This window comes from Papio anubis, chromosome 18 (genome assembly GCF_008728515.1).
Source record: "Papio anubis isolate 15944 chromosome 18, Panubis1.0, whole genome shotgun sequence".
Lineage (NCBI taxonomy): Eukaryota > Metazoa > Chordata > Mammalia > Primates > Cercopithecidae > Papio > Papio anubis.
This window is the reverse complement of record NC_044993.1, coordinates 52,118,988-52,144,132: the sequence shown is the minus strand read 5'-3', so window position 1 is coordinate 52,144,132 and position 25,145 is coordinate 52,118,988. Positions and strand designations below refer to the sequence as shown.

At 46.2% G+C, this 25,145-nt stretch overlaps 1 protein-coding gene across 2 annotated transcripts in view; it reads right to left on the bottom strand.

Moving 5' to 3' along the window:
- COG7 (component of oligomeric golgi complex 7) overlaps window positions 1-24,065 on the bottom strand; it is a 66,329-nt gene extending 42,264 nt beyond the window's left edge. For both annotated transcript variants that reach the window (XM_031658396.1, XM_031658397.1), the window contains exons 1-6: window positions 23,682-24,065; window positions 16,400-16,548; window positions 15,648-15,764; window positions 12,740-12,908; window positions 3,771-3,853; window positions 2,675-2,797 (exon numbers count right to left, since the gene is read on the bottom strand). In XM_031658396.1, the coding sequence (XP_031514256.1) occupies window positions 2,675-2,797; window positions 3,771-3,853; window positions 12,740-12,908; window positions 15,648-15,764; window positions 16,400-16,548; window positions 23,682-23,850 (810 nt within the window). In that variant the 5' untranslated portion in view covers window positions 23,851-24,065. The remainder of the gene's footprint in view (window positions 1-2,674; window positions 2,798-3,770; window positions 3,854-12,739; window positions 12,909-15,647; window positions 15,765-16,399; window positions 16,549-23,681) is intronic.
- Window positions 24,066-25,145: the final 1,080 nt, after the last annotated feature.

The following is a 25,145-nucleotide window of genomic DNA, read 5'->3' as shown; positions in this document are numbered from 1 at the left end:
GATTGACTGGACACTTTGCTCATGTCTGTAATCCTAGCACTTTGGAGGGCTGAGGTAGGAGGATCACTTGAGCCCAGGAGTTCGACACCAGCCTGGGCAACATAGTGAGACTGCATCTCTGTTTAATTTAATATTTTTATATAAAAAAGAATACAAATAAAAACAATTGTAAAAAATAAGATGGATTAATGAACAGACAGAGACAGGGATAGAAGGGCAGATGTGCAATAAAGCAAATAGGGCAAAATGCTCACTGCACAACCTAGGAGGTGGCTACATGGGTATTCACTGGACAATTCCTTCAACATTTTTATATATTGGAAGTTTTTCATATGAAAATGCTAGGGGGAAAAATCTGAAGGAGACACATGTGCCCTGGCTCCTGTGTGCCATATCGATCTTCAGGAGGTGACAGCCCAGCTATTATACTTACATCCTGAAAAGAAAATGGGTGACGGGCCAACAGAATAAATCAGCAGAAACTCATGTCTCCCAAAGTCTAGGATGAGGCCCCAAGAGAAGTCTGAGAAGTCTAAGTTCTTTTTCTTAGACGACGAAAGGCTTTTGTATGTATGAACATGAGCTGTTTTTATCCTTGTGATACAAGAAGTAGTAGAAGAAGCAAGAACACATGAATAATTTTTTTCTTGGCCAGGCACAGTGGCTCATGCCTGTAATCTCAGCACTTTGGGAGGCCGAGGTGGGCAGATCATTTGAGGTCAGGAGTTCAAGACCAGCCCGGCCAACATGGTGAAACCCCAACTCTATTAAAAATACGAAAATTAGCTGGGCATGGTGGTGGGTGCCTGTAATCCCAGCTATTCAGGAGGCTGAGGCAGGAGAATTGCTTGAACCCGGGAGGCGGAGATTGCAGTGAGCAGAGATTGTGTCCCTGCACTGCAGCCTGGGCGACAGAGCAAGACTCTGTCTGAAAAAACAAAAAAAAAGAAATATTATTCTTAAGAAAAATAAAATAGAGCCAGGCGTGGTGGCTCACACCTGTAATCCCAGCACTTTCGGAGGCCAAAGTGGGAGGATCACTTGAGGTCAGGATTTGGAGACCAGCCTGGGCAACACACTAAGATCCTTATCTCTACAAAAAAAATGTTTTTTTTTTAATTAGCCAGGCATGGTGGCACAAACCTGTATTCCTAGATACTTGCAGGCTAAGGCAGGAGGATGGCTTAAGCTCAGGAGGCTGAGGCTACGGTGAGCCAGGATCATGCCACTGCACTCTAGCCTGCATGACCGAGCAAGACCCTGTCTCAAACAAAACAAAACAAAATCCTAAGAATGAATTAGGTTAGTTCAAGGAAAAAGAACAAGAATGGAAAAAAGCACTTTAACCAACAACTTGAATGACATGACCCTTGTATAAGGAATTCTCTCCAACCACAGTCAAGTTCATTCCAACAAATGACTGATGAACGTCGGAAGAGTGATTCACAACTATTGTAAAAAATAAAATATGGGGAACCTGGCACTAAACCAGTTGTAGATGACCTGCTTCTAGGTTGGGGTTTCGTACGTAGCAGAGCAGCTCCCTCACTGCAATCTATTTCAATAGCTCTCTATCTGAGTGCTACTGAAAATCGGCCCTCAGCACAAGGGTTTGGAAAAAAAAAAAAAAAGAAATAAGAAAAAAATAAACAAATAAAATAAGCCACACCAGAAACAGGCCCAGTAAGTCATTACTGCAAAGTAAGACACGCTCTTCCCCTGCTTAGAAGAGATTCTACTGTGCCTCCCGTCTCAAGGCAAGAGAACAATGGTTTAAACCCTTTATGGCTAGAAATGCCTAGAGACTTTAGGAAAGTAAATGATGGAAAGTTGCCACTTGAAACAAAGTTCCTCTGTCTCTCCTCACTCTTAGTCAAGGGGTACCTTTAAAATTATCTCTTCCCCCAATTCTTGGTGTATTGTAAGAACAAGGGAGACTCACTTCAGGTAGGTAAATTTTACCTGAAGTAAAGATAAAAACATTCCTGTTCACTCAAACACCACCTGACCAGGGGCCTCCTGCTTTTAGATAGGAAGAAAACAGCCTTTAGGAATTCCACAGGCTCCCTTGCTGGACAACAGGTGGTATTGTCACATTAGGTCCTATTTAAGTTATAGATAAGAGTGGTAAGAAGAGTTTCAGTGGAGACCTAAAGATTTCATTGACATGGGCTTCTAAGCTTATCTTTTATTTTTAAACTTAAACATTTAACTGGTTATCTTTTTTGTTTTGGTCTGTTTGTTTTTTTGAGACAGGGTCTTGCTTGCTTTGCTGTCCAGGCTGAAGTGTAGTGGTGCAATCATAGTCACTGTGGCCTCAACCTCCTGGACGTAGGCAATCTTCCTGTCTCAGCCTCCTGAGTAATTGTGCCAGCACACCTGGCTCAGTTTTGCATTTTTTGTAGAGCTGGGGTTTCACCGTGTCAGCCAGGCTGGTCTCGAACTCCTAGGCTCAAACGATCCGCCCGCTTCGACCTTCCAAAGTGTGGTGATTACAAGTGTGAGCCACCACACCCAGCCTAACTGGTTATTTTTTAACCCCTTGAATGACGGCAACAAACGGGGAAGTTCTTTGAGCAGTACTCTGCAGTTGAGGGTGGCCACTCCGGAGGCGGTCACCTGTTCCCTTGTCACCATAGGCTCTGCTCTTCCTAGAAAAAAAATGAGCTGTTACCTGTGTAGCCCACTGGATTTGTGTGTGCCAAGCCCCAAGCAAGGCGTCATAGAGTCCGGCAAGCTGCCGGTCCAGGGGTAGGTCACTTTGACACAGCTCTTGCCAGGCTGCTAAAAGCTGCACCTGCAGAGACAGAACAAAGGGAACCTTACTGGGTACGTCAACATAGGTTGCCTGCTAACACTGCCCTGCCCTGCTACCCAGAGCAATCACAGATTGCTCAATGGGCTCACTGGGCAGCCCAGCGAGGTCCCTCCACTTCAAAGAAAGGTAGGGAAAAAAAACATGTGCAGTTACCTGCACTGATTCACAGCTTTAATCTGTCACCCTGCAGATGTGATCCCCTCTCCATTTATCCTGCCCTAAAAGCATGTAACGTGCAACCACGTGGCACACCATCACTCTTCTGAATAGACCTCGGGGCAAGAGCGGGTGGACGTGTGTGTTTAAGCTTCATGTCCTAATATCACTGCTTAAAAGACACAGAGCACTGGACTTGAAGGAATTAAAGGTCAGCTCAGGAAGCTGTCAAGTTTTTTGGCAATCTAACTTCAGCAAACCTAGAAAACATAAAATTCCAAGCCAGGTGAGTGGCACGTGCCTGTAGTCCCAACTCCTCACAAGACTGAGATGGGAGGATCACTTGAGCCCAGGGGTTCGAGGCTGTAGTGCACCATGATCGCATCTGTGAATAGCCACCGCACTCCAGGCTGGGCAAAATAGTGAAACCCTATCTCTAATGAAAAAAAGAAAAAAAGAGAAATTCTTACTGCTTCCTAGGGTGTAATAAAGCTTAAGACATAAATCTCCCTTAAAAGACAAAAATGAGAATAAATTAAAACAATGTTTCAAGTCTATAATGAATCCAGCTGTAAACAGAAAAGAGAATGAAAACGGATAACTCTTTTTTCAACTGGCAATTAAATAAATCCATATGCTGGACCAAGAGCACCCCCTACTGGCTAATTAAGAGAAAAACAGCCAGAGGGCAAGGAGGCAAATGTCTTTAACTTCTAAATTATGAACCTGCGATTCTGTGATCCAGAGTTATGAGCATTCCACAACTGCACAAGTGTCATGGTGCACAGCTTCTTACCTTGTGACACTTGTAGTAGTAGGCCAGGAGCTGGGGCATCCGGTCAATTTCAGTAAACACCTTCACAAACACTTTGGACTGATCTAAAGAATATACAATGTATATATATTGTTACCAGCCTTTCTGGTGTAGACATGAGAAAAAAGTCACCAGGATGAAGATGGATATATGGAAACTAGTATTCACAAGTTCCTGCCTAGATACTGAATTAACTCATGCATGGGGATCATAAATTTGAAAAATAAGCATGGCTTGAAAACCAGATACTGTAAGGTATTCTCCCCACTGTTCCTCACAGAATTCATATTTTAACTTAATATTGACAGGTTAGTTATGTCTTTGAAAATTCCTACTTCAATTATACCCAATGGGAACGTTAAAAAAGCAAAAACACTGAACTTCTATATGTCAACATATCTGGTGGTTTGAGGAATAAGTAAATAATTTGGGCAGGTCGCGGTGGCTCATGCCTGTAATCCCAGCACTTTGGGAGGCCGAGGCAGGCAGATCACCTGAGGTCAGGAGTTCGAGACCAGCCTGGCCAACATGGTGAAACCCCATCTATACTTAAAAAAAAAAAAAAAAAAAAAAAAAAATAGCTGAGCATGGTGGTGCACACCTGTAATCCCAGCTCCTTGAGAGGCTGAGGCAGGAGAACTGGTTGAACTCGGGAGGGGGAGGTTGCAGTGAGCCAAGATCGTGCCACTGCACTCCAGCCTAGCCGACAGAGCAAGACTCCATCTAAAACAAAACAAAACAAAACAAAACAAAAAAACATAAAATCAAATAATTTGGTAACTATCAGCATTCCACACATAACAACGGATTCTAAGGCCCAAGTTATGGGCTTAATATCAAGTAGTTTCTTACACATTTCCCTAAGGGCAGAGGAAATGACTGGGCAAAGCACTTGCTTCCAGGCTCACCACTGGACAGACAGGAAGGTGGGTTTCAGTGCAGTTTCTGACTAGTGTGCACAGCAGCGCCACTTCTGGCTCCTGTCTGCCCCCTTCTGGCCAAAACGTACATGCCACAGCCTTAGAACTGTATCAAAAGGAAGGACAGGCCGGGCGCGGTGGCTCAAGCCTGTAATCCCAGCACTTTGGGAGGCCGAGACGGGCGGATCACGAGGTCAGGAGATCGCGACCATCCTGGCTATCACGGTGAAACCCTGTCTCTACTAAAAATACAAAAAAAAAAATTAGCCGGGCGCGGTGGCGGGCGCCTGTAGTCCCAGCTACTCGGGAGGCTGAGGCAGGAGAATGGCGTGAACCCGGGAGGCGGAGCTTGCAGTGAGCTGAGATCCGGCCACTGCACTCCAGCCTGGGCGGCAGAGCGAGACTCCGTCTCAATAAATAAATAAATAAATAAATAAATAAATAAATAATAAATAAACAAAAGGAAGGGAAAAAAAAAAAAAAAAAAACAACCCTGAGCTAAAAGATCCCCAAACTTCTTATATTTGCTTTGTTCCCCTTCACTTCTGGGAAGCCCATTAAACTGCTGTGAAGGAAATGTAACAGCAACCACTGTGGGACGCCCAGCTAAGCGCTGGAGACCTGCCGGTGGAACTCGACTTAATGGGCAGAAATCCATGAGTTAGAAAACGAATATTTGCCTTTAAAATGCTTATTATTTTCATAAGAACACTTAAATAAATGAATCTTCCTGCTACATTTAAAATTATTCCATAGGCCAGGTGTGGTGGCTTACACCTATAATCCCAGCATTTTGGGAGGCTGAGGTGGGAGGACTGCTTGAGCCCAGGGGTTCAAAAATGTCCTAGGCAACACAGGACCCCTCTACAAAAAAACAGAAAATTAGCTGGGCGTGGTGCACACCTGTAAACCCCGGGAGGCTAAGCTGGGAGTATCACTTGAGCCCGGGAGGACAAGGCTGCAGTGAACTGAGATGATGTCACTGCACTTCAGCCTGGGTGACAGAGCAAGATTCTAGCTCAAAAAACAAAATTCTATAAATTGGGTTTGACCAGTGAGAGGCAAAAAAATTAATTAAAATAATTCTAAAAAAAGTTGCTTCAGTGTATCAGCTGAATTCATTGGTTATATAAAATGAACTGGGCATGTATACTTGGCTATACCCACATTGTCACTTTAGGAGAGAGATGGAAAAGGGGAACATGTTGGGGATAAACAAATTTATCAGAGAATTCCCTTTAAAAACTGTTAGATAGGCTGGGCGAGGTGGCTCAGAACTATAATCCGAGTACTTTGAGAGGCTGAAGTGGGCAGATCACTTGGGGTCAGGAGCTCAAGACCAGCCTGGCCAATATGCTGAAACCCCGTCTCTACTAAAAATATAAAAAATTAACCAGGCGTGGTGGCGCACGCCTGTAATCCCAGCTACTCCAGAGGCTGAGGCGCTTGAACCCGGGAGGCGGAGGTTGCCGTGAGCCGAGATCACACCACTGCAGTCCAGCCTGGGCAACAGAGTGAGACTCCATCTCAAAAAAAAAAAAAAGTAAAAACCGTTAGATAAAGAACCACCTCAGCCTTCTATGAAACATGGCTGATAATAAACAGCACATTGCCTGTGGGGCGGGGGGGAACCCTTCCTGATACTTGCCAAAATTAAGATTAATCGCTAAAAGAAAAACATCATTTTATCTGCATTGAAGCCAGGAAAATATCTGTACTACATACTTCAGAGAATCCCAACCAGATATCCAATCACTTCGGGCCACAATGGGCGAGGAAGCTGGTAAAAGTCTGGGTGGTAAGGGTGGCGCAGCGCAGTACAAAGGGCCAAAGACTGGGGGCCAAGGGGGCTTGGAGGGGCTTGGGATGGAGGGCTGTTTCCTCCGCGGGTCAGCTGAGAAGGCAGCCCACTGGGCTCAAAAGCTCCATTTTCCCCTTCTGAATCCGTGTCCTGCCTAGAGTCAAGCCTGATTCAAATGTGTGCATGAAAACTGTCAAAAAGTGCTTATCTCCAAAAGCAAACCCATGATGCTGAACCACCAGGCATCACTCAAATCCAGCACCAGTTCCCGGTAGCCAGCTCACTCCGAAGGAAACAAACAAAAAACCTTAAATGCATGGAGCCACCACCTCTCCATCCCCACTCCCACTCCCCCCACCCCACATAACTGGATGTAACCCCAACCAGAAAAGTGAGCTCTGTAGTAGCAACAAATTTACTAGAGAACGTGAGGAATCAAGCTCCTAGACGGCGACTTCTCAACCCCCCAGCTCCAGCCTTAGAATCCTGTGAACGAAGAAAAGACTCAAAATAAAGAATTAACAAATGGGGAAGACAGGGAATTAGAGGGCTGGAGATGAGTACTGAGGTCTTTCTAGGTAACTGAAGAGCACAGCGGAGAATGTAACTTTTCACTAAAGGAACGCTTTCAACAAAACCCAGGTAAACAAGGAAGGGCTTCCAAGGAAATTCCACTGTTTTTCAGTAAATACCACGCCCAGAACAAAAGCACTATCACACACAAACATGAATCAGTAGAAACAAAGAAAACTCCACCACAGTACCTATGCACTCAATAAATTGGACTGCAACAAAATTAAAAACTTGGGGCCTGGTGCTGTGGCTCACGCCTGTAATCCCAGCAATTGGGGAGGCTGAAGCAGGCGGATCACGAGGTCAAGAGATTGAGACCATCCTGGCCAACATAGTGAAACTCCATCTCTACTAAAAATACAAAAATTAGCTGGGCGTGGTGGCACACGCCTGTAGTCCAAGCTACTCAGGAAGCTGAGGCAGGAGAATCGCTTGAACCCAGAAGGCAGAGGTTGCAGTGAGCCGAGATCACACCACTGCACTCCAGCCTGGAGACAGAGCAAGACTCCGTCTCCAATAAAAAAAAAAAAAAAAAAATTAAAAACTTGGGCATCAAAAGATTTCACCAATAAGAGAATGAAAAGACAATCCATGGAATGGGGGAAAATATTTGCAAGATATATTCAATAAAAGAATAATATCCAGAATATATGAAGAATTTCTACAACTCACCAGCAAAAAAACAAATAACCCAATATAGAATTGGGTAAAGGGCCAGGCACCCTGGCTTATGCCTGTAATCTCAGGACTTTGAGAGGTTGAGGAGGGAGGATTGTTTGAGCCCAGGAGTTTAAGACCAGCCTAAGCAGCATAGGAAGACCCTATCTTTACAAAAAACAAAAAATTAGCTGGGTATGGCGGTGCACACCTGTAGTCCCAGCTACTTGGGAGGCTGAGGTGGGAGGATCACTTGAGCTCGGGAGGTCAAAGCTGCAGTGAGCCATGATTGCACCACTGCATTCCAGCCTGGGTGACAGTGCAAGACCCTCTCTCACAAAACAACAAAACAAAAAAAAAATGGGGAAAGGATTTGAATAGACATTTTTCCAAAAATATACAAATAGTCAATAAGCAAATGAAAATACACTCAATATCATTAATCATTAGAGGAATGAAAATCAAAACCATGGCCGGGCGCGGTGGCTCAAGCCTGTAATCCCAGCACTTTGGGAGGCCGAGACGGGTGGATCACGAGGTCAGGAGATCGAGACCATCCTGGCTAACACGGTGAAACCCCGTCTCTACTAAAATACAAAAAAAATTAGCCGGGCGAGGTGGCGGGCGCCTGTAGTCCCAGCTACTCAGGAGGCTGAGGCAGGAGAATGGCGTGAACCCGGGAGGCGGGGCTTGCAGTGAACTGAGATCCGGCCACTGCACTCCAGCCTGGGCAACAGAGCCAGACTCCGTAAAAAAAAAAAAAAAAAAAAAAAAAAAGAAAATCAAAACCATAAGATACCATTTCATACTCATTAGTATGGCTATAATCCAAAAACACAAAAAATGACAAGGGTTTGAAAGGTGTGGAGAAACTGGAACTCTTGTGCATCGCTGGTGATAGTGTAAAATGGTGCAGTCACTATGGAGAACAGTATGACAGTTACTCAAAAAATTAAACATCAGATTACCATATAGGCCGGGTGTGGTGGCTCACACCTGTAATCCCAGCACTTTGGAAGGCCAAGACGGGCAGATCACTCGAGGTCAGGAGTTCGAGACCAGCCTGGCCAACATGGCGAAACCCTGTCTCTACGAAACATACAAAAATTAGCTGGGTGTGGTGGTGCACACCTTTAATCCCAGCAACTCGGGAGGCTGAGGCACAAAAATCACTTGAATCTGGGAGGCAGAGATTACAGTGAGCCAAGATCATGCCACTGTACTCCAGCCTGGGCAACAGAGTTAAACTGTGTCTCCAAAAAAAAAAAAAAAAAAAAAGCATATGATCCAGCAATTCCACTTCTGAGTAGATACCTAAAGGAATTGAAAGCTGGAACTCAAACAGACACTTGTACACCCATGATCGTTGTAGCATTCTTCCTAATAGCCAAAAGGTAGAAATAACCTACATGTCCATCAACAGATGGATAGAGAAAATGTGGTATATATATGAGATGGAGTATTACTCAGCCTTAAGAAGAAAGGAAATTCTAACACATGCTACACCATGGATGAGCCTTGAAGATGTTATGCTAAGCCATAAAAGGAAAAATACTATGTGAATCCATTTATAGGAGACATGTAGAGTAGTCAGATTCATAGGGACAGAAGTAGAATGATGATTGCTGGCAGTTGAGGGTAGGAAGAATGGACAGTTACTGTTTAATGGGTATGAAATTTCAGTTCAGAGATGAAGAAAGTCCTGGAGATGGAAGGTGGTGATGTTTGCACAGCAATGTGAATGTACTTAATGCCACTAAAATGCACACTTAAAAATTACTAAAATGGTAGATTTTGTTAAGTGTATTTTGCCACAATTTTTAAATTTTTTTCTAAAAAAAAAGAGAACACTTCCAAAGATTTTCCCTAAGAAAGAGAAGAAAATTTTAGGCAATAATTGCTTCACACTCTCAAACAAATTACATATCCTTTCTTTAATAGGATCTAAGGCTTCGGGAGGGTGACATGTGAGGATCGCTTTAGGCCAGGAGTTCAAGACCAACCTGGGCAATATAGCAAGACCCCATCTATTAAAAAAAAAAAGTAGGCTGGGCATGGTGGCTCACGCCTGTAATACCTGCACTTAGGGAGGCCAAGGCAGGCAGATCACCTGAGGTCAGGAGTTCAAGACCAGCCTGGCCAACATGGTAAAACTCCATCTCCACTAAAAATACAAAAAATTAGCTGGGTGTGGTAGCACATGCCTGTAATCCCAGCTACTCGGGAGGTGAGGCAGGAGAATCGCTTGAACCCAGGAGGCAGACATCACGCCACTGTACTCCACCCTGGGTGACAGAATGAGACTCCATCTCAAAAAAGAAAAAGAATCTAAGGTATTACAATGAGATAAAAAGGGAGGTTGGCAGAGCTAAGGAAAAAAATTAGGAAGTAAATCATGACATAACAAAAATTAAAGGCCGGGCGCGGTGGCTCAAGCCTGTAATCCCAGCACTTTGGGAGGCCGATCACGCAGGTCGCAGATCAGACCATCCTACAACTGGCCTCTACTAAAAATACAAAAAACTAGCCGGGCAAGGTGGCGGCGCCTGTAGTCCTGGCAGCTACCGAGGCTGAGCAGGAGAATTGCTGTGAACCCGGAGGCATGGAGCTGGCAGGAGCTGAGATCCGCCACTGCATTCCAGCCTGGGCGGATAGAGCCAGATCTGCCTCAAAAAAAAAAAAAATTAAAAATTAATTAGAATAACAAAGATAACAAAACTTTTTATTTTTGAGACAAGGTCTCACTCTGTCACTCCTGGGCTCAAGCAATCCTTCTGCCCCAACCTCCCGAGTAGCTGAGACTACAAGCGTGCGCCACCATGCCTGGCTAATTTTTTATTTTTTGTAGAGACGGGGTCTTGCTATGCTACCTAGGTTTGTCTCAAACACCTGCGCTCAGGCGATCCTCCTGCCTTGACCTCCTAAAGTGCTGGGATTACAGGCGTGAGCCACTGCACACGGCAGAGAACAGATATTTTATTTTTAAAAATAAGTAGATAAAATAAGTTTGAGGACTGCATATCAGGGTCATGGATTCACGTTGCCCTGCATATATGCTCCAGAACAGACACTTTGGAAAACCCCATCAGCCAAATGAAAAACAAGCTTTAGAAAAACAACACAAGGGCTGGGTGCAGTGGCTCAAGCCTGTAATCCCAGCACTTTGGGAGGCCGAGACGGGCGGATCACAAGGTCAGGAGATAGAGACCATCCTGGCTAACACGGTGAAACCCCGTCTCTACTAAAAAATACAAAAAACTAGCCAGGCGAGGTGGCGGGCGCCTGTGGTCCCAGCTACTCGGGAGGCTGAGGCAGAAGAATGGCGTGAACCCGGGAGGCGGAGCTTGCAGTGAGCTGAGATCCGGCCACTGCACTCCAGCCCGGGCGAGAGTGAGACTCTGTCTCAAAAAAAAAAAAAAAGAAAAAGAAAAACAACACAAGGCAGGAGCGGACTGAGAGGGAATAGGCAAACATCCAAATGAAACCAGAGAAAATATGATATATACCGAGAGGGAAAAGGGAGAGCTAATGAACAGATAGTTGATGTTCTCAAACATCAATATAATAAAACAGAGAACAAATAAAACAGAAAAAAAAATTTTAAGGAAGGCAATTTTCTGTAAATAAAGATATGAATTAGTAGGTGAAAAGGGGTGACACTGGGTTCCTGGAAAAGTTAAACATTTTCAAAACTGAAAAAGAACCTAGAGAAGTTACTAAACTACAAGGTAAAAGAATCTTATAAGCCATAGTTTGGCAAACTATGCGCCAGCAGGCCAAACTGCCATCTGTTTTTGTAAATGAAGTTTTACTTGGCCAGGCGTGGTGGCTCACGCCTCTAATCCCAACACTTTGGGAGGCCGAGGTGGGCAGATCACTTGAGGTCAGGAGTTTAAGACCAGCCTGGACGACATGGTGAAACCCCATCTCTACTGAAAATATAAAAATTAGCCAGGTGTGGTGGCACACGTCTGTAATCCCAGCTACTCAGGAGACTGAGACAGGAAAGTTGCTTGAGCCTGGGAGGCGGAGGCTGCATTGAGCTGAGGTCACGCCACTGCACTCCAGCCTGGGTAACACAACGAGATTTCATCTCAAAAAAACAAAAACAAAAACAAAAACACAGCAAAGCCCATCCATTTATGAGTGGGTTTTTGTGCCACAACTGCAGAGGTGTCTGTGAGAGAGGCCATATGGCCCCCAAATCCTAATATTTATGATCCAGCCCTTTACAAGAAATGTTTGTCAGTCCCTGTTATAACTATTTAGGGAAAAGAAACACAAGCTACATACATACAAAAAAAAAATAGGAAGAAGCAGCAGGCCAATCTCATACTTATCAGAAGATAGAGGGAAATGCATTCACACTAGAAGACAGAATTCACAGAAGTAGCATTTCACCTTTTGTCTTTACAGAAGTATATTTGGCTGTTTTGTGAGACATTCTGGGGGAAAAGAAAAATAAAATAAATGTAGATGGCAGAAGACAATGAAGAAGTCTGAAGGAGAAAGCATGTGGCCCAAGAATTCCAAAATCAGTTATTGCTTTCTACACGTAAACGCAATCGAAAGACACTCCCGGCCAGGCGCGGTGGCTCACGTCTGTTAATCCCAGCCCTTTGGGAGGCTGAGGCGAGTGGATCACCTGAGGTCAGGAGCTCGAGACCAGCCTGGCCAACATGGTGAAAGCCCGTTTCTACTCAAAATACAAAAATTACCCGGGCGTGGCAGTGCACGCCTGTCATCCCAGCTACTTGGGAGGCAGGAGAATCGCTTCAACCCGGGAGGTGGAGGTTGCAGTGAGCCGAGATCCCGCCACTACACTCTAGCCTCGGTGGCAGAGCAAGACTCCATCTCAAAAAAAAAAAAAAAAAAAATTACAGAGTTCCTTCTAATCTATATAATTCAATCACCATTAAGACATTCTAAAAACTGAAGACTTACAAGGCTTTATCTTTATAGAGAGATATACACAGAGATGAGAAGCAGCTAGCACTCACCTACAGCCTGAGAGGTGAATGCCGCTACAATCTGCGGACTGGCTAGGGCCTCCAGCCTGTTCTTCAGTGCCTCCAAGTGCACACACTTTTCTGAGTAGTCTGGTGTATCAACAAGCATCATTAAGCTGTTCTGCATACCTGTTAGCTTGGCAGAAATCACAGCTATGTCCTAGAAAAGACCAGAATAGAGGATATTTATTTTAAAAGATCCCTACTGCCTCAACTGGGAATAGATAAAATACATGAAAAGGCAACTCATCAAGCAAGAAAATGGGGCTGGGCATGGTGGTGGCTCATGCCTGTAATCCCAGTACTTTGGGAGATTGAGGCAAGAGGATCCCTTGAAGCCAGGAGTTCAAGACCAGCCTGGTTAACATGGCAAGATCCAGTCTCTACAAATAGTAAAAATTAGCTGGGTGTGGTGGTGCGCACCTGTAGTCCCAGCTACTCAGGAATTTAAAGCAGGAGGATCACTTGAGCCTGGAAGGTGGAGACTGCAGTTAGCCAAGATCACACCACTGCACTCCAGCCTGGGCAACAAAGACCCTGTCTCAAAAAAAAAAAAAAAAAAAAAAAAAACTGTACTCAAACAAATGCAAATTAAATTAAACAAGAAAGTGCCATTTTCCTGCTAACAAATTGGAAAAGTGTTTGAAAAATCAGGCCGGGTGCGGTGGCTCAAGCCTGTAATCTCAGCACTTTGGGAGGCCGAGACGGGTGGATCATGAGGTCAGGAGATCCAGACCATCCTGGCTAACACAGTGAAACCCTGTCTCTACTAAAATACAAAAAAAAATTAGCCGGGCGAGGTGGCGGGCGCCTGTACTCCCAGCTACTTGGGAGGCTGAGGCAGGAGAATGGCGTGAACCCGGGAGGCGGGGCTTGCAGTGAGCTGAGATCCGGCCACTGCATTCCAGCCTGGGCGACAGAGCGAGACTCCGTCTCAAAAAAAAAAAGAAATCATAATAGGAATTGTTAGTGAGGGTACAAAGAAAAAAGACCATCTGTCTGGTATCATAAATTTAAATTTATACTGTCTTTCTGGAAGGCTATTTAGCAATATGTGCTAAGAGTTTTAAAAACATTCACATCCAGGCAGGGCACAATGGCTTACACCTAAAAATCCCAGCATTTCCAGAGGCTGAGGCAGGAGGATTGCATGAGGCCAGGAGTTCGAGATCAGCCTGACCAATACAGCAAGCCCTTGTCTTTACAAAACGTTTTAAGAAACTGGCCAGGCAGCCAGGCGGGGTGGCTCACGCCTGGAATCCCAGCACTTTGGGAGGCAGAGGCTGAAGGATCACCTGAGGTCAGGAGTTTGAGACCAGCCTGGCCCACATGGTGAAACTCTGTCTCTGCTAAAAATATAAAAATTAGCCAGGCGTGGTGGTACCCACCCGTAATCCCAGCTACTCGGGAGGCTGAGGCAAGAGAATCACTTGAACCCAGAAGGCAGAAGTTTGCAGTGAGCCGAGATCATGCCACTGGACTCCAGCCTGGATGACAGAACAAGACTCTGTCTCAAAAATAAATAAATAAATAAACAAACAAACAAATAAATAAAAATAGATATATTGTTGAGTGAAAAAATAAAGTGCAAAGCAGTGTTCATAATGAGCTTTGTGAGAAAAAAGGGGCAGGGAACATAAATATGCATGTGTGTATCTGGAAGGATGGGCATAAAGCTGGTATCAGGGCTAGTCTGTACAAGAAAAATTGGCCCCTGGCCGGGCGTAGTGACTCACGCCTGGAATCCCTGCACTTTGGGAGGCCGAGGAGGGCAGATCACCTGAGGTCAGTAGTTCAAGACCAGCCTGGCCAACATGGTGAAACTCCGTCTCTACTAAAAATACAAAAATTAGCTGGGCATGGTAGTGCGCGCCTATAATCCCAACTACACAGGAGGCTGAGGCAAAAGAATCACTTTAACGTGGGAGGTGGAGGCATCATGCCACTGTACTCCAGCCTGAGCTTCAGAATGAGACTCCATTTCAAAAGAAAAAAAAAAAGAAAAATTCAAGGATTAAGGTGGGGGTCAGGGTTAGGAAAAAAACTTATTTTTGCAGTTTATTCCTGTTTAATAAATTTGTTCCCATGTGCATTTGTAACTTTTTTAAAAAATTGACTGATAAATCATTTTGCTTTACAATTGAGTAAGAGTTCTTCATAAGACATCATCTTACTTCATCCTTATATCCCAGGTCAAAAATATTACTATTTTCCACACTTTGCAGCCTCAGAAGGGGTCAATAACCCACCAAGTCCCCATGGTATATAAGGCTCCCCACTCCCCATGTTCCACCCTCTCATTCATTTACCCCCAAACTTCTCTGCCTTTGATGGTTTTTCTTTTTTTTTTTTTTTTTGAGACAGGGTCTTGCTCTGTCCCTCAGCACAGTGGTATGATCATAGTTTACTGTAGCCTTCAACTCCTGGGCTCAAGAGATTCTCCCGCCTCAGTCTCCTGAGTAGTTGGAACTACAAGTGTGCAGCACCACACTTCGTTAATTTTTAAAAAATTTTTTGTAGAGATGGGGGTCTCATTATGTTGCCCAGGCTGGTCTCAAACTCCTGGCCTCAAGTGATCCTCCCACTTCAGCATCCCAAAGAGCTGGGATTCCAGGCATGAGCTACTGTGCCTGGTGCCTGTACATCTTTATCGAGACTTCTCCTGAACTCACTCTGTGACTAAGAGGCTTCAGTCACACAGAGGGTGCAAGCTAAAGAGGCTGGAAACACACCGAGCAGCTTCAGATCTTCCCCACCCTGAGTCTGAAGGTTTCTGAATGCTGCTACTGGTTGTCAACTCTCCCTTACGGTTTCAACGAATGCTATCTCTTCTGCTTTCTCCAAACCTCAAGTTCTTGCTTAAATACTTTTCATAACATCCCCTAAACAAGAAACCTACCTGAGTCTTAAACGTCTCCTCAATATCAGCGCTCAACGTGCTCCACTTATCTGCTTCCTGAAGAGATTCGGCAGCAAGTTGCATTCTGGACTTCACCTGGTCAATTTCTACCAACACCTGAAAGAGACGTGAGGGGTGAAAAATGAAGGGGTAGGTCCTTTTTCTCCATCTGCCACCAGGGACTTGAAATGTAAGTATGGTGGCTTGCTCCTGTCTTTAGGGAGCTTCTGTCTCCCAAAACACCAATCATCTGGCTAAATTTATTCAGCAGTGCTGAAGAGATGAATCAGCTGAAAGACCCAAGCAAAAGCATAGTTTCGGGGGGCCGGGCACAGTGGCTCACGCCTGTAATCCCAGCACTTTGGGAGGCCGAGATGAGAGGATCACTTGAGACCAGGAGTTCGAGACCAGCCTCGGCAACATGGCGAAACCCTGTCTCTACTAAAAATACAAAAATCAGTCGGGCATGGTGTTGCACGTCTGTGATCCCAGCTACTCAGGAGGCTGAGACACGAGAATCACTTGAACCTGGGAGGCGGAGGTTGCCGTGAGCCGAGATCACACCACTGTACTGTAGCCTGCACTCCAGCAACAGAGCGAGACTCTGTCTCAAAAAAAGAGCTTAGTTTGAGTGCTGGACAGAATCTTGAGTGATGGCTGGCCTCCCAAAACACCGTGCTGTTCTAAACCCTCTACGAGAGTGACCACCTTCCCAAAACAAGAATCACCATTTATGAGAGGAGCCAAAATACCTGCATGGATTGAGATGTATCCTGTTCAAATTTTTTAATGTCCTCCTTGACAAGAATCATCTGTTCTTTCAGGAAAGATGCCTCCTGTTTTAGGGCTTCAACATCACGGAGCACTTTGGGCATGTTCTGGAGAGCTTGGTGACTTGTTTCTGTAGTTAAAAAAAAAAAAAATCAAGAACAGCGATAGCCACAAAAGGTGAAAGCTGGACCAGTCACCAGTAAAAAATAGAAAACAAATCAGACAACAGAAAGGAAACACACGACCAACCAAACAGTTTTTGGAGCCTGTAGAAAATATGGGGCAGGAGACGAGATGGGCAGTGAGGTGGCCCCTGCCAGGATCACATCCCCAGACTGATGGGAAAGGGCCTTTGATTTCACAAGGAATGAACAATCAACCTGTCCCAACACCAACTTGCCACCACCAGTGAAATCATAACTCCATTTGCAAGAAGGCATGCCCCAGGGGCTCTGCATACACTGTTTTACTTAATGTCCATGGCTGTCAGTAGCAGCCACTTCCTACTGATAAGAAAACTCAGAGAGGTTAAAGTAACTTGCCCAGGATCTTACAGAGCTAAAACTAAGCCTCACACGGGTCTGGCCCCAATGCCTGCTTTCCATGGTCTTTTTTTTTTTTGGATAGAGTTTCACTGTGTCACCCAAGCTGGAGTACAGTGGTGCAATTTCAGCTCACTGCAACCTCTGCCTCCAGGGTTCAAGTGATTCTCCTGCCTCAGCCTCCCGAGTAGCTGGAATTACAGGTGCCCGCCACCACAGCTGGCTAATTTTTTGTATTTTTAGTAGAGATTGGGTAGAGACTGGGTTTCACCATGTTGGCCAGGTCACAAACTCCTGACCTCAGGTGATCCACCCGCCTCAGCCTCCCAAAGTGCTGGGAAAACAGGTGTGGCCACCACGCCTGGCCTATTTAAAAATTATTTTTGATACAGGGTCTCACTCGGTTGCCCAGACTGGAGTGCGGTGGCGAAATCACAACTCAACCTCCTGGCTGCAACCTCAGCCTCCTGGTCTCAGGTGACCCTCCCACTTCAGTCTCCCGAGTAGCTACAGGCACACACCACCAGGACTGAATAATTTTTATATATTTTGTAGGGACAGAGTTTCGCCATGTCGCCCAGGCTGGTCTCAAACTCTTGGGCTCAAGGGACCTGCCTGGCTAGACCTCCCAAAATGCTGGGATTACAAGCGTGAGCCACAACGTCAAGCCGAAAAATATCTTTAATCTACCCATTACTCATCATCTTCACCGCCATCACCCCAGTTGAAGCCACTATCATCTCTTTTCTGGACCTCAGCAATAGCCTCCTGAACCATGTTACTCCGCTGTTTAAAAATCCTACAATGCCTTATTTTAAAATTAAATTCAAACTCTATTTATTTATTTATTGGGACAGAGTCTCCCTCTGTCCCCCAGATTGGAGTGCAGTGGCACAAACTCAGCTCACTGCAACCTCTGCCTCCTAGGTTCAAGCGATTCTCCTGCCTCAGCCTCCCAAGTAGCTGGCATTACAGTTGTGCACCACCACGTCCAGCTAATTTTTATATTTTTAGTAGAGATGGGGTTTTGTTGCGTAGGTCACGCTAGTCTCAAACTCATGGTCTCGGGTGATCCACCCACCTCGGCCTCCCAAAGTGCTGGGATTATAGACATGAGCCACTGCACCCGGCCTTAAATTCAAACTCTTTAATGTGACACTGAAATCCCTGCATAGCACTCTAACCTGGGTGACAGAACAAGACCCTGTTTCTTAAAAATAAAGAAATAAAATAAAATCCCTGGCCAGGCGTGGTGGCTCACGCCTGTAATCCCAGCAGTTTGGGAGGCCGAGGCAGGCAGATCATGAGGTCAAGAGATCAAGGCCATCCTAGCCAACATGGTGAAACCTTGTCTCTGCTAAAAATATAAAAATGAGCTAGGCATGGTGGTGCACACCTGTAGTCCCAGCTACTCAGGAGGCTGAGGCAGGAGAATCACTTGAACCTGGGAAGTGGAGGTTGCAGTGAGTCAAGATTGCGCCACTGCACTCCAGCCTGGCGACAGAGTGAGACTCTGTCTCAAAAATAAATAAATACATAAAAATAAAAATAAAATCCCTGCATAACGTGGCCCCTGTGGACCTCTCCAATCCAACACTGGGTCTTATTCAACAGTGTGTTTTTAGAACCTAGAAAAGAGTTTGTGCCCAATACAAATTTGTTGACTGACTAAATGAAGAAATCAGTCCTCCAATTTGGGGTCCTCAACATGTGCTTGAACAGCTACAATCAACTTTCTTCATCGCAGACTTGGGCCCTTGTCTCATCTTGCATAAAAATAAATGACACTTTAAACCTATGAAGGCTACCTGCTGCCTAAGAAATAAAAGCCAAACTCGAAGAATCGCTAGAAAGGTCTTTCGCAGGCTGATCCCAATCTCTTTATCTACCTCATCTTCAGTTACATTTCCCCTACAAAAGTGTGATTCTCTAATAATAACACTACTAATTATCTTGTCTCACTCTGTCCCCCAAACTGGAGTGCAGTGGTGCAATCCTAGCTCACTGCAGCTTCGAACTTCTAGGCTCAAGCAATCCTCCAGAGTAGCTGGACTACAAGCATGAACCACCATGCTGGCTAGTTTTTTAATATTTTGTAGAGATAGGGTCTTGCTCCGTTATCTAGGCTGGTCTGGAACTCCTGGCCTCAAGCAATGCTCCCACTTCAGCTTCCCAACGCACTGAGATCACACCCAGACCGTTTACTGATATTATTCATGCAGCTCTTTTTGAACTTATCACCTTTCCCTGGATTACGCCTTCTTATAGCCACACTCCTGTATATATGTTACTCTCTCTCTCTAATACCAAGGAAGTAGTGAAATATGATGGTTAAGGGCCTGGGCTCTGGAGCCAACTGTCTGGGTTCAGTCCAGGCTCCCCATTCATTAGGAACATGATGCTGAGCAAGTTACTTAACTTCTCTCAACCTCAGTTTCTACAAGTCTATAGTGGGTATAATAATTGTGCCTACCTCTGAGGATAACTGTCAGGTTTAAATTAGATAACCATGCTCAAAAGCAGGTACTGTTCACATTTAGGCCAGGACAATTCTTCATTGTGCAGGATTGTACCAAGCACTGCAGGACATTAGGCATCACTGGGTCCTCCCACTGAATGTCCTATATCTGAATGTCACTGCAACGTTCCCCACTACTGCGGCAACTGAAAAAGCTCCCACAGGCCAGGTGCAATGGCTCATGCCAGTAATCCCAGCACTTTGGGAGGCTGAGGCGGGTGGATCACCTGAGGTCAGGAGCTCGAGACCAGCCTGACCAACATGGAGAAACCCCATCTCTACCAAAAATACAAAATTAGCCAGGCATGGTGGCGCATGCCTGTAAACCCAGCTACTCGGGAGGCTGAGGCAGGAGAATTGCTTGAACCCGGGAGGCGGAGGTTGCAGTGAGCCGAGATCATGCCCTTGCACTCCAGCCTGGGCAACAAGAGTGAAACTCCATCTCAAAAAGAAAAAAGAAAAAAAGCTCCCACCAATTTCCAAATATTCCCTGTTCCTGAGGACAGGAACAAGGATAAGGGGAGGCAAGGAGGGCATTGCAACCCATGTTTGAGAATCACTTGGTTAATACATATAGAGCACTAAAAAGAGTGTCTGACATGTAGCAAACTTCGTATATGTGCTATCATACCATTATTATTATTATTATGTTTGAGACAGTGTCTCGCTGTCACCCAGGCTGGAATGCAGTGGTGGGATCTCTGCTCACTGCAACCTCTGCCTCCTGTGTTCAAGTGATTCTCCTGACTCAGCCTCCTGAGTATCTGAGACTACAGTGTATGTCACCACACCCACCTCTAATTTTGTATATTTAGTAGAGATGGGGTTTTACCATGTTGGCCAGGCTGGTCTCGAACTCCTGACCTCAGGTGATTCACTCACCTCGGCCTTCCAAAGTGCTGGGATTACAGGCACAAGCCACTGCGCCCAGCCAAATTGCTATTATATTATTATTAATGTCCTTTCCTCTTTGTCCTACAAAGTTTTCCTTCAAGGTCTAACACAAGGGAAGTGCTTTACGATTCTCCTAAACAAGACATAACTGCACCCTCCTGCCAGCTCTCACAACTCCAGATTCTATTCTGAGTAAAGCCACCCCTCACTGTAATTTACTGTGTTTCTATCTTCCCCATAGGCAGCAAGCTCCAGCAAGATAAACTTTTCCTCCCCACTGCCCATTTCTGGACACATGCATAGTTGATGCTCAATAATTAGTAAAAGATGTAAGGTACAATAAAGAATATGGGCTGGGGATCACGAGGTCAGGAGATCAAGACCATCCTGGCTAACATGGTCAAACCCCATCTCTACTAAAAATACAAAAAATTAGCCGGGCGTGGTAGCAGGTGCCTGTTAGTCCCAGCTACTTGGAAAGCTGAGGCAGGAGAATGGTGTGAACCCAGGAGGCAGAGCTTGCAGTGAGCCGAGATCGTGCCACTGCATTCCAGCCTGGGCAACAGAGTGAGACTCTGTCTCAAAAAAAAAAGAATATGGGCTGGGAGCGGTAGCTCACACCCATAATCCCAGCACTTTGGGAGGCAAAGGCTGGAGGATCGCCTGAGCTCGGGAGTTTGAGACCAGCCTGGACAACATAGTGAGACCCCATCTCTACAAAAAAATAAAAAAATAAGCTTGGCATGGTGGCACATGCCTGTGGTCCCAGTTATTTAGGAGGCCAAGGCAGGAGAATTCATTGAGCCTGAGAGGTGAAGCTGCAGTGAGCACTGATCACACCACTGCACTGTGGCCTGGTTGACAAAGTGAGATGCTGAAAAAAAAAAAAAAGGAAGGAAAGAAGAAAGGAGAGAGAGAGCGAGAGAGAAAGAGAGAGAGAGAAAGAGAGAGAGAAAGAGAGAAAGAGAGAAAGAGAGAAAGAGAGAAAGAAAGAAAGAAAGAAAAGAAAGAAAGAAAGAAAGAAAGAAAGAAAGAAAGAGAATCTGCAGTGAAATAAAGCCCCCTCCCTACCTTTTCTTAAACAGTGGACATATCTGGCTGGGCGCAGTGGCTCATGCCTGTAATCCCAGCACTTTGGGAGGCCGAGGCGGGTGGATCACTTGAGGTCAGGAGTTTGAGACCAGTCTGGCCAACATGATGAAACCCTGTCTCTACTAAAAATACAAAAATTAGCCGGGTGTGGTGGCACACACCTGTAGTCCCAGATACTCGGGAGGCTGAAGCGGGAGAATCGCTTGAACCCGGGAGACAGAGGTTGCAGTGAGCTGAGATGGTGCCACTGCACTCCAGCCAGGGGGATACAGCAAGACTTCGTCTCAAACAAACAAACAAAAATGGGAACATCTCTTGGACCATCCACTCCCAGTGGAAGCAGTCTGTTTGGTCTTTCCATCTGAGCCTAAGAGAGAGACTTGTGTGCAGTATGTACTGAGTCAACACATGGTGAATAAAAGTCAAGTCGAGGAGTTATATGAAATGGTTGCCAGTGCATGTTATTTTTTATAATTTAACTTATCCTCAAAAAATGGTTTAGGCCAGGTGTGGTGGCTCACACTAGTAATCCTAGCACTTTGGGAAGCCAAGATGGGAGGATCACTTGAGGTCAGAAATTTGAGATCAACCTGGGCAACATAGTGCGACCTTGTCTCTAAAAACAATTTCATTTTTTTTTAATTAGCCAGGCAAGGTGGCACATGCCTATAGTCCCAGTTACTTGGGAGGCTAAGGCGAGAGGATTGCTTGAACCCAGAGTTTGAGGCTGCAGTGAGCTATAATGGTATCGCTGCATTCCAGCTTGGGCAGCAAAATGAGGAATGAGACTCTGTCTCAAAAAAAAAAAAAATGGTTTAAGTCTCTACTGAGACCAGCCTATCTTCCTCAGCTGACATAAAATCCACCAAAACAATGTTTTCCGGATCTGTGTCATTCCCTTTTTTTTTTTTTTTTTTTTTTTTTTGAGACGGAGTCTCGCGCTGTCGCCCAGGCTGGAGTGCAGTGGCGCGATCTCGGCTCACTGCAAGCTCCGCCTCCCGGGTTCACGCCATTCTCCTGCCTCAGCCTCCTGAGTAGCTGGGACTACAGGCGCCCACCACCGCGCCCGGCTAATTTTTTGTATTTTTAGTAGAGACGGGGTTTCACTGTGGTCTCGATCTCCTGACCTTGTGATCCGCCCGCCTCGGCCTCCCAAAGTGCTGGGATTACAGGCGTGAGCCACCGCGCCCGGCCCCTGTGTCATTCCCTTACACCTATACTATAATATTTTTTTTCCAGATATAAGGATCTGTTGGCTATTCCTTCATACTCTCAAAATTCACTTTTTTTTTCTTTTTACGTTTATTGTTTGGTACAAAAACAGGCTGCCTAACTCTTTGAATAAACATCTCATAGACTCGTGCTCCCAGATTACAAAAAGTCAAAGCCAATTTTCTTTGACACTGGGCCCTTGACTCTGACATTCAAGTCACCAGAACAGAAACCGGAGCTGTTCTATCTTACGTTCTGGAAGGTGCCTCAACAAGACATGTTAAGAACTGGTTAAAACTTGTAGCATTTAAAAAGATCCATCTTGTCTTCCAATGCCTATGGATAATAACAAAAAGGGAATCCCAGAGATCTACTATTGAGTTAGAGAAGGACAACTGCAATAAGATCCACTCTTTTAAGTTCCAAAAGGAAACTTGAGGCCAGATGTGGTGGCTCACAGGTATAATCACCAGCACTTTGGGAGGCCAAGACTCGAAAACCCATTGTGCCCAGGAATTTGAATTTGAGACCAGCCTGGGAAACACAGTGAGATCCCATCTCTACATTTTTTTTTTTTTTTTAAACAAAATTTGCAGGCGTGGTGGCTCTTGCCTGTAGTCCCAGCGACTCAGGTGGCGAAAGGATCGCTTGAGTGCAGGAGTTCGAGGCTGCAGTGAGCTATGATCGAGCCACTGCACTCCAGCCTGGGCAACAGAACGAGACGCTGTTTCAAAAGAAAAAACAGAAAGAAAGAAAAGAAAAAGGAAACTTATAGCCCAGCCAGAGGAGGAAAAGCAACACCCAAAATTAGCAAGTGGACAAGACAGCCCGGCCCCCAGCTGAGACTCCCGCTGATGTGATCAGGACTTCGGGGCTTGTTCTCTCGCCGAGGGTATTTGCTGTCCATGCGTGCACCGCCCACCCGAGTGCCCCACGCAAGTTCGGTGACCTCTGCCCAGCCAAGAGCAGGGGAGGGTCCCGTGGCCAGGGCCCCGCGCGGCTCACCCTCCACGGCGTGGTTCACCTCTTGGATGAACAGCTGCAGCTTCATCACCAGGGTGGCTGCGTGGCCATCCGCCTTCCCGGACGCCGCCTCCTTGGAGCCGGCCCTGAAGGCCGCATTGATCCACTCCTTCACGTCGAAGTCGTCTGCCAGGAACTTGGAGAAGTCCATGGCGGCACTGTCTAAGGCCTGGCGTCCAGGACTTAAGAGTTGGCTTCGGGCGGCAACGGGGATGCAGAAGCGAGCGAGCCTGAGAGAGCACCGAGGCTAGCCTCCGAGGCGAACCCCAGAAACTCCAGGACCGGTAACTTGCCCCTTTGCTCTTCTCTGTTCAGCCCACTCAGGTTGCGGCTGGGAATGACCCTCGCCGCCCGCCGTTCTTCTTCCGGAAATCGTTGGCTGTTACCATAGCGACTGCGGGCGTCCGGAGCGCTGAGCAGAGCTGGTTGTGGGAAGAACGCCCCGGACTGAGAGCTCCTGGCACCGACAAACATCCCACGTCAGCTACCACTTGCCGAGGACTAAACTATGTGCTTACTATAAAGCCCTGACATACATTAGCGCATTTATGCGGTGGCTTGCGCCTGTAGCTCTTTAGGAAGCTGACGCGGGAGAATCGCTTGAGGCCAGGAATTCGAGGACAGCCTGGGCAACAGTGGAGCGCATTGGGCAGCAATGGAGTGCGATTGAACGGTCTCTGCTCACTGCAGCCTCAAATTCCAGGGCAACTGAACGATCTCAGCTCACTGTAGCCTCAAATTCCTGGGCTCAAGCGATCCTCCCACCTCCGCCTCCAGAGTAGCTGGGACTACAGGCGCGCAACCACACGCCCAGCTCTCCCTCTCCCTCTCCCTCTCCCTCTCTCCCTCTCCCTCTCTCCCTCTCCCTCTCTCCCTCTCCCTCCTCCTCTCCCTCCTCCTCTCCCTCCTCCTCTCTCCCCTCACCTTCCCTCCCCTTTCTCCTCCAAGTCGTGACCGGAGTCTTGCTCTGTCGCCCAGGTTGGAGTCAGGTGACGCAATCTCGGCTCACCGCAACCTCCGCCTCCCGGGTTCAAGCGAGTCTCTTGCCTCAGCCTCCAGAGTAGCTGGGATTACAGGCGCGTGCCACTGCGCCCGGCTACTTTTTGTATTATTAGAGACGGGGTTTCACCATGTTGGCCAGGCTGGCCTCGAACTCCCAACCTCAGGTGATCTGCCCGCCTCGGCCTCCCAAAGTGCTGGGATCACAGGCGTGAGTCACCTCGTCCGGCCTAATTATTTTCTTAATGATGTGTTTTTAGGTGCAGACCTTTTAAAGTTTGATTAAGTTCCTTATCACCTTTTTTTAAATGGATCATGCTTTTGGTGTTACAACTGAGAAATCTGTGCATAACCCACAGTCATAAACAATTTCTCAGCCTGGGCAACATAGGAAGACCCCGTCTCTGCAAAAAATTTAAAAATTAGCCGGGTCTGGTGGCGTGCGCC